Raw genomic sequence first — 11,446 nt, forward strand, 5'->3', positions numbered from 1 at the left:
AGAATCCAGAAGAAATGGAGATGGCCGAAGACTTTGATGACCTGACTCAATCATCAGACACGGCCACTGATGACATTGACTCGCCCACTTCAGGCTATCGTCATGCATCCCTCCTCATTCAGAAGCTGGACTCAGTCACTTTAGGTACTGAGACAATTTTTTTTTTTTTTATACACCACACTGAATTTACTTTTTTTTACAATTTAAAACCAAAAAACATATTGTTCCACTTTCTATTGTTCTGGCCACTGTGTCGTTGGTGTTATGACATACCATTCCATCTTTAATGTCTTTACAGGGACCCTTTCTTAATTTATATGTAACATCAGTATATATATTATTAATTACGATTAATTATTTCTGCATTGTAGGAATTAATATCTGGAGCAACAGTACACATTTTTAATTACTTATTTTGCAATATATGCTCATGCAGAATACACCGCCACTGGCTAATGCTCATTAAGCACTCAGAATATGACTAGACTTATGTCCCTCAGATTCTAGAAGTATGGTGAAGCTGCAGAACATTTTCCATGAATATGAGCGCTCCATCCAAAAGGCCAGAAGCCGTCATGGGTACCTGGTAGACAAGGTGAGCCAGCTGGAAATGGAGAGGGCGGAATTAAAGAGCTCTGTAGAGGAAGTAAAAGACATTAAATCTGCCTTGGAGCAAAACCAGCTGGAGCTACAGACTGAAGTCACAAACCTCAAGTAAGAGTGTCTTTTTTTTTAGTAATTTGTCACAAGTTCTTGTCATTTTCTTTATCTTTCCACATAAATTTGACTGTTGATTTTATTGCATGGATTTTTGGGGGGGGATTAATTTATTGAATTGAAATTTTAGATTTCAGCTGAAACAGGAGCAAGAAAACGGCCGCAATGCCACCATGATGTACAACACCACCAGAGAGAAGCTGAGGAGGACCGAAGAGCAGCAACAATTGGAGGTTCAGGAGAGACAGAAGGTGGAGCTCACACTCAGGAACCTGGAGCTGGAGATGAGAACACTGGTCAACAACAGCAAACAGGTACATCACCTCGTATTGATATATGACTAAAAGTACCATCTGTAGTCTTGCTAAGTTATTGTTTGGTGAAATACAGGTTGAGTATATTTGGTTTTTATATTTGCATGTTTTCTGTCAACTGTCCAGCTGGAAGACGACCACGCTCAGACCCAGAGGCTGCTGGCTCAGGAGCGCAGTGCACGGACCCTGCAAGAGAATCTACTCAACTCTCATCTCCGTAAGCAGCAGGAGATAGAGGAGGAGAACAAAAGAAATATAAGCAGAAGCAATGAGGTAATTCTCATGAGTAGTGTCTGTCATTTGACAACATATTTGTCATTGGTCATATTGGTTGCAGCGGTATTAATTATAGTGTTCTTGATAGATATGCATATATACATCATAATCTGTCAATAATTTATCTTCTTAATAATCCATAGGCCTTGTCTCAGCTCACTGAGGCCAGCGACAGGGAGAAGGAGCTTCTCCAGCAGAACTCCTCCTTACAGGAGCAGCTAAGCATCCTGAAAATTGACCTTGAACATTCACACGCCAACAGCAGCATCAAACAGAGAGACCTTTTGGAGGAGAATGAGGCCCTCAAAGAACGGTTAGAAGATGCTCGCCGAGATCTCAAACTCAACAATGACACCCTGACCCAAACTGTCTTCACCTGCAATAACCAAATGACCACCTTAAAGTCTGAGCTGACCATAGCCATGACTCGCCTGGAGAAAGAACAGCAGTCTCGTGAGACGCTTGCCGTGGAGTTTGAGTCAGTTCGTACCCGCCTGACGGGGGCAACACAGGAGGCTGAGCGCTGCATGGTGACTCTCACACAAACAGAGAAAGCTCTGCTCCGGGAGAAGGAGGAGCACCAGCGACTTAAAGATAAACTCACAGGTAAATTTCAGTGGGAGTGGCTCAGAAGGTCAAGTTCAGTTTTTATATGTACAGCTCAAACATTTTGTGAATCATTTGCTCACACCACGTAAAGAGAAATACCTTTATTCTGACACATGAATCTGTTCACAGTGTGAGATGGTTCTGCTCTCGTGGTGGTCCAGCCTGAAGTATTTGTCTATCCATATTCATTTATTTCCACAGGTGAAGCATCCAGTCAGCGTGAGGCTGTCACTGGCCTGTCCCAGAAGTTATCCAAAGCAGAGGCACGTGCTAACAGTATGGAGAATGAGGTTCATCGTGTCACCATGCAGCTGACAGAGAAAGGTGTGCTGCTGGACGTCCTGCAGCGAGAAAAGGACCAGATAGCTGCACGAATTAAAGAGCTGGAAACCTCTCTGCAGGCTGAGAAGGAGCTGGTCAGTCGTGCTGGTGCACGCCAAGAGGCCACACAGGAGCGGCTAGCCCAAGCCCAGAGTGAAGGAATGTTATTGCGGCAACAGTTAGAGGAGGCCCAAAACAAAGGTGTTGCGAAGGAGCGAGCTGTAACAGATGCTCAAGAACGTTTTAGTGACATTCTGTCCAAGCTTCGTTCTGACTGTGAGGAGAGGGTACAACTAGTGGAGGAGAGAAATAAAGAGCTCGCCAGTAAGGCTGCTGATCTACGAGGTCAGATCTACAAATTAGAGGAGGAGAAAAACGAAAGAGAGGTAAGATGCCCTGGGGCTCTTCAGGGTAACAGGATTACCTCTGTCTCTTCCTCCCGGCCCACTTTTAGCCTTTCTTCCTATGGCTATTTCCTAGAATTAAGGATCTCCCTTTTTATATCTAACCAAACATTACTTCCTTTGGTTTTTCTGAGTATAGACAAGTCTCAGGCAGCTGCAGCAGGAGCTAGCTGACTCATTAAAGAAGCTGTCAATGAGTGAGGCTTCTTTGGAGGTCAACACACGGTATCGGAATGATTTGGAGGAAGAGAAGGCTCGGCTCCTCAAAGACCTGGATAGGCTCAAAGCAAAGGTAACATTTGGGGACATTGCCACCTTGTGGCTGCTTATTCTCATCGCATCTCCTCTTTCATACCAGCGTTGTTCCTGATGAGGAAACACTTAGATTGCCCATGATCACTTCCTTGGTCCTAATTACAGTCACCTTGTAATGTTCAGTAAATTAACAGTAAGTCTGCTGTTAGAATTGTTAATGAGGTGGCTGCTGTGTCTCTGTCATGTAGCTGGAGGACAGAGAGGCCCAGTGTGTGCAGGTCGAGAGGCGTATTAACAGTCTGAAGAGCAGTCTGGAGGAAAAGGAGAAGGAACTCACCACTGCTGCTCAGAAACACCAGGAGGCGCTGTCTGCCTCAGCAGCCTCTGATATCACTATCAAACAGCTGGAGGAAGCTGTGCAAAGGTGCATAGAAACACGCAGTCCACACTCAGCATTTACTGTGATCTCTCACACACACACACACACACACACACACAAACACAAACCCCACACACTGTAGAGCAGAAATATTTCTATCATTTGCATAATCACAGCCAAAATAATCAGACATGGAACATTGGAATGGGACCGAACCACTGGTGCACAAGAGTTGAATGTATATTTTATAATGTCAGTGATGCTATGTTAATGTAATGTCACCTTAGGTTGGAGATAGAGAATGCCAGGCTGGAGGCTGCTGCAAAGCAACAGTCCAACAAACTTGATGCACTTCAGAAAGGCGCTCAGGAGGCGACTATGGTGAGTACTGGTTTGAATACTGACTAGATGGTTTCTCTCATGATCTCATGATGTTGCGATCTTGCAAGTTAAGCACAAGCTGCCAAGGAGGCCTTTTGTGTTAGACATACAGACATTATAAGCACTAGTAGAGTATTCATACTGGTGTGACTGCACGTGTGTTAAGGCAAGCATTTCTGAAGTGTCATGAAGGAAATTTCAAAACGGTATATCACGATATAGAATGAGAATATTGAGAAATATTGGGCAACATCTAGCAGCCTTAGGGTCAGTTTTATGACTAAAAGTAGAATTGAACATAATATGTGATATAATACTATAAGCAAACAGTTGGCTTGCTATTATTTCTACAATTCAAAGTATTCATTTTCTTCCAGCTATCTGACAGCCCAAACGGAGGAAGGGTTGGTATTATGGGTATAGATGTTTACTCTGTGTGGGTTAACTGCTGCTGCTCAGCAAATAATCGAAATATTTAATCATGTTGAAGCTCTGCGGTGGCCTGGGATTTGCTTGGTGGTGATACAATGTAGTTCTCCCTGAAAGTTGATCTTGGTTTATGGGGTCTTTCCCTCCTTTTGATTGTAGCTGCATGATGCATGTTACATCTTTTAGTCTAAAATGTCCTCTCAACTCTTTATTTATCTAAAGTGATGAATAAAACAACAAAAACACAACCTCAGCTAAATGTTATGATGCTTTCCATATATCTGTAGGTCAGAGGTCATTTGGAGGACTTGGTTGCAAACCTCCAAAGCAGTAAGATGACTTTGGAAGACCAGCTCAATAGAGAGGTTAGTGCTATAATTGATTTTCTCACAAGGAAAATCTTCATCTTCAGTTTCCATCTCTTACTCTTTTTTTGTTTTTCAGTCTTCATCTATGGAAGTCATCTTTCAGAGAAGGCAATTTGCCACCTATATGACCTATAATAACATACGCAGTACATTTTAATGAAGGGGATGAAAAAAATCAATGTTTCTAATGGAGAACTCAATTATTTAACATAAGATTGGCTCCAGATTGATTGAATCTGACGTCATGCATGTTTTATGTGAATGTAGGAAATCAAACAAAGCAAACATAAACTGATTAAAGCAGATTCTTGTAGATAAAGTGAAGAGAACAAATGTTCCTGTCATTAAAGTTAGAAAGATGCAACACAACAATATTATACAAAAACTAATAAAAATGAATCCTTTTCACTGAAACCTGTGAAACAGATCAGTGTACAGGTGTGAGGACTAAATTGCTTCTCTACCACAACACAAACTAAGTGTGTTTCAGCTTTCTCAGTCATGAAGAAATAAAAACAACAGAATTTCTAACTTTCATAGAAAATAGTGGCAGTGCAGTTGTCAACTTTGAGTGCTCAACGTTAATAAGAGACAGTTTTTCACAAGTGTAAATTTCACATTAATTTTTGATGTAATATCTGGCCTCTTTCTTTGTCTTTTTTGTTCTCAGGTCCAAAAACAGAGCATGCTTTCTCACACAGCCCAGGACTCCCAGGCCTTGTGGGAGGAGGAGCTAAAGACCCGCTCCAAGTTAGGCTTGCGCCTAGCAGAGCTTGAAAAGGAAAGAGGAGAGCTTAACACCCAGGTGATCACAACCATGCATTCATGTGCAGGCTAATATGGGATTTATTACATTGCCAACACTCCTGAGAACAGGCTGTGATCGATGTCCTGAGACTTGTCTTCATGTGGCATCTGTTCCAGATGGAAATAGAGAAGAAGAAAGCCAAAAAAATAGCTGAGCAGAAGAAGGCTATGGACTCACGCCTGGATCAAGAGATGAAGAGAAACACAGAGCTTCAAAAAGAAATGTATAGGTGACTTCTAACCTCCTCCTTGCATCCTTCTCACTTGCAGCAGAACCCCTAACACCTGTTTAGACACATCCAAGACCCCATAGAACGCAGTCTTTCCTGGCTTATGTGGCTGTGACATACAAGTAAGTTTGTAGCTTGGTGCAATTTGTAAAAATCTAAATGAACTTGTGGTGCGTACTCCACACTCCACACCGATAGGGCCTGCATATTTCCAGAAAATTTGAGTATCCACCCCAATTGTAGGAAACAAATGCAACTTCTTTCGCATGAGCCGGAATGCAAGTTGAGTTGCATTTTCCTGTCCAAACTTGAATCAAGTTAGACCGATGGGAGAGTGATGCCAACCCCAAACCAACAGGCATTCCGTTTTTTTGTGCCCAACCCAAGCCAAAAGATCATTTGTTCAAAATAAACCTCAACTGGAAGATCATTTTGAAATATCTGTCCACAACCAACCCTACCTGTTGGTTCTGTCAGCCCCTGGTCAAGGTAAGTTCAACTCTGGTCTCGAGTTTCACACAAGCAAGTGGTTTGGGTGCTCTGGTGACTCACGGTGGCTTCTCCGAGGGAGACTTACTATCATCTCTGGAGGTACAGTGTGGTATTACCAGATGAGACGAAATGACGGAAGCTTTTCATGTTTTTACAAATTGTACCCTTTAGCCTTTAGTTAGAGGTTGTTTGTGTATCTTAAGTCTGTTTCATCTGCTAGCACTTCTTGGAGTCACATGACTAACCTTAGTTGTAGGATGTACAAGTTACATACCAGGGCAATCTTTCAGTAACAACATTTTAATCGTTTTCCAAACCAGTATTAGACAGCACTTCAGAGATTCTTTTTAGACGTAAAATCTTTTTTGTTAGTCATTAAAGTTTATGCTGGATATTGTCTGTATGTGTTTGTGATTTTTTTTTTTCTACAGGGTAGTTTACTGTTTCTACACTTATGTGTTTAAGGTTGCGAACTCTACTAAAGTCTGCAAAGAAGAAACTGCGGGCTCAGGAAGCCAGTGGAGGGGAGTTTGCCTCTCCAATGAGCAGTCTGCGGATGGACCTGGGCAGGCACAGCCACGATGAAGGCGCGTCTGGACGAATGAAAGACAAGGTTTGTCCATCTCATCCAACACTCTGATATAGGTTTAATGCATGAATTTGATCAAGCGGAGCTTGTTTTAAGCAACCAGCTCCCTTACGTGATGTATTTCACGTGTTACAGAGAACTTAAAACGTGTCCAATGTCTTGTTTTGATTTGTAACCAGGTGGATGACCTGCGGGTACAGCTGGAGAGGGAATCATCTCACCGCACCCAGCTTGAGACTACAAACCGGGAGCTTAAGGATCAACTGGCCTCCCTGAAGAGCTTAAGCCGGAATAACGACCATTTGGAAAGGAGTAACAGGCAGTTGGAGGAGGAAGTACTGGACCTGAGACGCAGGATCGAGGCCGCTCAGATGGAGCAGAGCCAGGTGGAGCAGTTGCGACGTGATGCAGGGGAGAAGGCCCGACAGGAAATCCAGCAGAAGCTAGAACAAGTCAACCTCTTCTTGCAGGTAGAAATTCTAATGAATGAATGAATGGAGCTGTTAACTGTGATTCTGATTCACTTCCATATTCCATCTGTGTAGCATTGCAGCAGAGTCACAGGCCGTGTGTTAACTGTTTGTGTCTGTGTCCCAGTCCCAGGTAGCATCCCAAGAAGCACTGGAGCAGATCAACGCAGCCAACGAGGCCAGCCTGCGCTCCCAGCTGGAGCAGAAGATCCGGGAACTGGAGGGTGAACTGGGCCGGGCCCGAACCACCCAATATGACAGCCTCAGCCAAAGAGACTCCACACGCACAGAGCTAGAAAGATACCGCCAGCTGTACACAGAAGAGCTGCACCTAAAGAAGTCGCTGGCTGCCAAACTAGATCGGTCAGAGTGCAGCTAGTTATATACCAAAATTCTGAAACAGTGTCTGTCTCATGTCTACCAATTTAAGTTTTTCTAGTGGAGTTCCTGGGAAGTGGGGGGTATTGTACCTGGGAGGAGTGCAAAGGCTTCCAGATCAGAGTAAATAAAACATTTTAAAATTCAGCAGCACACCAAGGAAAAAGGGGTAACTTTTTGACATGTTCTAAAAATTCTGAAGCAGCAGGGGCAATAATTCGACAGTAAATGTATCTTCAAATGTATCATCTAAAGGAAGCACTGGTGTCCTCCCGACAGCACATGCAGTGTTATGCTGTAACCAGACAGACCTGAGTTATTTGCTGTATTTTCTGTCTAAAGGGCCAACAATCGACTGTCAGAAGCCAATTCACGGTTGCTCCAAGAGCGCAGCAGGTCACTCATCACCAGCAGCTTTGCAAATGGCACCTTTGGAGCTTCTTCTCTGGACGTGGGCTCTTTGGGTTCACCAGCCAACTATGGGGCCTCACTGGGACCCCTCAACAGGAGCCTTGGGCTAGGACTGTCCCTCCTCAGCCCCGTGACTGAAGGACAGAGCAGCAGGGTGGAGGACTACCTGGCTAAGGTCTGTCGAACATGAACTGACGCATTCATTCATTCATTCATTGTTGCAGTTACAGACAAATCAGTTTAATTTGGGTCATTTTCATTCTCAGTGGCGTTACTGTGGCTCATTGACAGTGTCAGGGTAGTGTGTTGTTTTTTTCATAACTGCTGAAATGAAATGATTTATGGGGTTTTGAGGCTATCACTTCAAATATAGCAGATTGTGGACAAAAAATCAACCCCCACCCCCAACTCCCCTCCTCCTATAAAACCACCTCCCTCCTATTACAGCCCTTCAAAACCAAATTTATATCTTCTCCTTTTGACTTTTTTTTCTTTTCTTTCCTCTTCACTCTGTCCTTAGTCTTAACAGTAGTGGGACTTCATACCTAACCTTTCTTCTTTTTCTCACACTTTTTAGCTTCTAGCTCAAAAGTCTGTCTCTCATCTCTCCTCTCTTCAGCCAGACTCATAATCAGGTGTGTAGATGCTGGTTGCTGTTCCCTTCTTCCTCCTTGGTGTGCTGCATTGACCTACATGCAACCATGTTGGACAGGGTTCATGCAATGAAAGAGAAGCCTGAAATGTAAAAGTTACTGAGTTCTTTAAGGGCCTCTGAGATAGGAACACCTTTATTAGAGGAAATGTGATTTCAGGGCTCAATTAACCATTGGAAAATATTTCCAGCCATTTAATTGAAATGCCCTTTTTAAAAACACATTTTTCAATCACTCCATTAGAAATGGCACCGTGAGGATAAACTTTCCAAACTTGACACCAGATCACACGTGACGTTTCACAGGTAGAGATATTTGTTTAGTGCCTCCGCGTGATTGGCTCCTGACAGCTGGACTCATTAAGCTGCATCTGAATGAAGAGAAAAGATAGCGGTGGTCACCAGTCAAGGTCGCTGTGACCTCACATGAACACAGCATCTCAGGGAACGCCTCGAGGGAACGTCTTCAAACATGGTGCTAATGTTCTTATGGACATTAGAAGGAAGTGATCTGATTTCAGTGGTTGTAGGTCAGAGGTCAAGGTCACTATGACTTCACAAAAAACTGACAGTGACTATGACCTCGGGTGACCTTACAGACTTGGCTTTTGTCTGAGGCAGTCAGCATCAAACCATCCACAGAAACTCCTCACTGAAGCAGAGCGCGCATGCCTGCATGTCTTGCTGTGTCACGCAACACTTTTCTTTCTCTCGTTGTTTATCATTACACGTGTCACCATCTCATAGCTTTGTGTTTGGTGGAGACTCGTCTTTTACACGTCTCTACACATGTATTTCAAACTATGTTTTAACCTTTGTTAGCCATATTAACAAAAACATGGGTACCTTTAATCTTTTTCTTTGTTCTCTGCAGATGCAGAGCGAGTTTGACAGAAGCATATCAAAGGAATTAAGCAGTGGTGAGTTCCTCTCTCCCTGTCATAGAAATCCTATCAGGAGGTGGCTGTAGTTTAACGATGTGTAACGATGGCGTGTGACCGTGGTGTTTAACCTATACGTGTGTGTATCTGTGTTCCTCAGCTGCAGCAGAGCTGGACGTTGCTTCGGCCCGCATGTCACCGGTGGGCTCTGCCTCCAGGGTGGAGCTGGACCCTCTCACCAGAGCGAAGCAGCAGTACTTGGAGGTACTGAAGAAGAACAACATGATCTGACCTCTCGGGATGTTTCCACCCGTGCTTGTGATTTGGCTGAGTTACAAATGTGTCTTGACATATCAGCTTTAAACGACTACATCTGGCACGAGCTTCATAGCTTAACAAGTGAAACTGAAGGTAAAAACTCTCAAGGTTAAAAGTTTATTTGATTGATAAAAGAAAGAAAGTTTCCATTGAAACTACATGAAAAATCCCTCCACTCACGACTGTACAGAGTTACAGACGACTTTCTTCCCTCACAATCAATCTCCTCAGTGTGCAAAGCAGGAAACAGACGTGTTTTATTTATTTTCCTGTTATCGTCTTTCTCACAAAATTAACATTGATAAGCAGGAGATGACCTCAGTGGCTCCAGTAACCTTTCAAAGTTGAACAGATGGAGGTGCCTGAGCGCGAAATGCTCCCACATGAGAAGTGTGTACACAACTTTTTTTTTTTTTTTAAGTATAAAATAGGCTGAATAACTGATCTGCCAGTCGCGGTTACTTGGACTTGATTCGTTTTTCACATCACAATCATGTTGTGACGTCGTGCCACAAATATGCACTCAGCTGTTGTTCTGGAAAGCTGCACTGCAGCAGGATGAGACGACTACAGGACAGCATTCATGCTGTCAAATACTGATCAGTTTGAAAAGGTCTTGGTGATAACACTTGTGATCAGTCGCGACATTTCTACTGACGCCACATCACAACAACTTTGTACTATACTTTATCAAGACCAAGGCCAAAGCCTCCAGCCAGACATGAACCAGCACGAATCTTTATGTACCTGGAGCACACCAGGAGGTACCAGGCCTTTACTGGAGGCAGGTTTGTTAGAGCTGGCCTCTATTTCTAATTTCCCTTTGTTCAATAAGTATATTCACTCATATTTAAGATGAATTGTCTTGTTTATTGTGATCCGTGGTCAATCTTTTTTTTTTTTAAATATCTTTTTTTTTTTTTTCTACGTTACAGGAGACATCACTATCGATAAACTATAGGATCACATTCAGTGAAATAACGAGAACTTTAATCTCCCTTTTAAAAAAATGGAAGCAATCATGAATGCACATTGCACTTAACCACTCAGGAACAAAGGGTATAGTCATATAAACGAGTATGTGTTACATCATCGATGGGTACAGAGGAGAGACGCTCAAAAGTAGTCGTCCGGTCTGTAACTACACTTTTTTTTTTTTTATGAGCAATATGCGCCAATTGCCAATTTATTAGTAACACGGGATTAAAGCCAACTCCTCTCACAAAACTCGCATTAACCTCCAGAAGGAGGGTTTATTGCAGGATTGTATTAGTTTTATTTATGTGTAGTTAATAAATTGGCAAGAGAGTGTATATACAGTTTATATACATACACCTATATATGTATAATCATGGTTGGATTCTTATTTGTGAATATTGGTGTTGCTGATTTTGTTAGTATTGGATGTATGCAGCATTAATAATTTTGCCAAGATACTACGTTTGGAACGTGCCATCAAATGGTGCAATATTTGTCTCGGTCTTACTTATTTAGACCCGTTGGAGTATTGAGTTTATTTATTACTTTTTTAAATGAACGTGATATACTTGAAGACGAGCTGGAATGCTCTCTGGCCACATGAAACAGGGTGTGTTTGTTCAACTGTTAGTTCATCTTGTTGCTTTTAGGGACACTAAAAGTGAAAGACCTTATATTTCTCCATTATTATGAAATACTGTAAAAAAAAAAAAAATGCATATAGGAAAAGTTGTGACGCCTGTGTATTACAGAAGATTGTATGGTTGTAAATAAAATTATAGAAAAA

General features: G+C 42.6%; 1 protein-coding gene across 1 annotated transcript in view; it reads left to right on the forward strand.

Moving 5' to 3' along the window:
- The window catches only part of aard (alanine and arginine rich domain containing protein), a 28,071-nt gene extending 16,625 nt beyond the window's left edge, over window positions 1-11,446 (forward strand). The window contains exons 27-45 of the mRNA XM_086209516.1: window positions 3-144; window positions 501-714; window positions 848-1,031; window positions 1,158-1,304; window positions 1,451-1,913; window positions 2,118-2,623; window positions 2,781-2,933; window positions 3,145-3,320; window positions 3,563-3,656; window positions 4,034-4,060; window positions 4,373-4,450; window positions 5,124-5,258; window positions 5,378-5,490; window positions 6,448-6,595; window positions 6,751-7,041; window positions 7,169-7,404; window positions 7,762-8,005; window positions 9,357-9,402; window positions 9,524-11,446. Coding sequence (XP_086065642.1) covers window positions 3-144; window positions 501-714; window positions 848-1,031; window positions 1,158-1,304; window positions 1,451-1,913; window positions 2,118-2,623; window positions 2,781-2,933; window positions 3,145-3,320; window positions 3,563-3,656; window positions 4,034-4,060; window positions 4,373-4,450; window positions 5,124-5,258; window positions 5,378-5,490; window positions 6,448-6,595; window positions 6,751-7,041; window positions 7,169-7,404; window positions 7,762-8,005; window positions 9,357-9,402; window positions 9,524-9,654 — 3,528 coding nt within the window. The 3' untranslated portion in view covers window positions 9,655-11,446. The remainder of the gene's footprint in view (window positions 1-2; window positions 145-500; window positions 715-847; window positions 1,032-1,157; window positions 1,305-1,450; window positions 1,914-2,117; window positions 2,624-2,780; window positions 2,934-3,144; window positions 3,321-3,562; window positions 3,657-4,033; window positions 4,061-4,372; window positions 4,451-5,123; window positions 5,259-5,377; window positions 5,491-6,447; window positions 6,596-6,750; window positions 7,042-7,168; window positions 7,405-7,761; window positions 8,006-9,356; window positions 9,403-9,523) is intronic.

Source organism: Aulostomus chinensis, chromosome 7, assembly GCF_037954235.1.
Source record: "Aulostomus chinensis isolate RoL2024-O1b breed Wild chromosome 7, RoL_Achi_v1.0, whole genome shotgun sequence".
Lineage (NCBI taxonomy): Eukaryota > Metazoa > Chordata > Actinopteri > Syngnathiformes > Aulostomidae > Aulostomus > Aulostomus chinensis.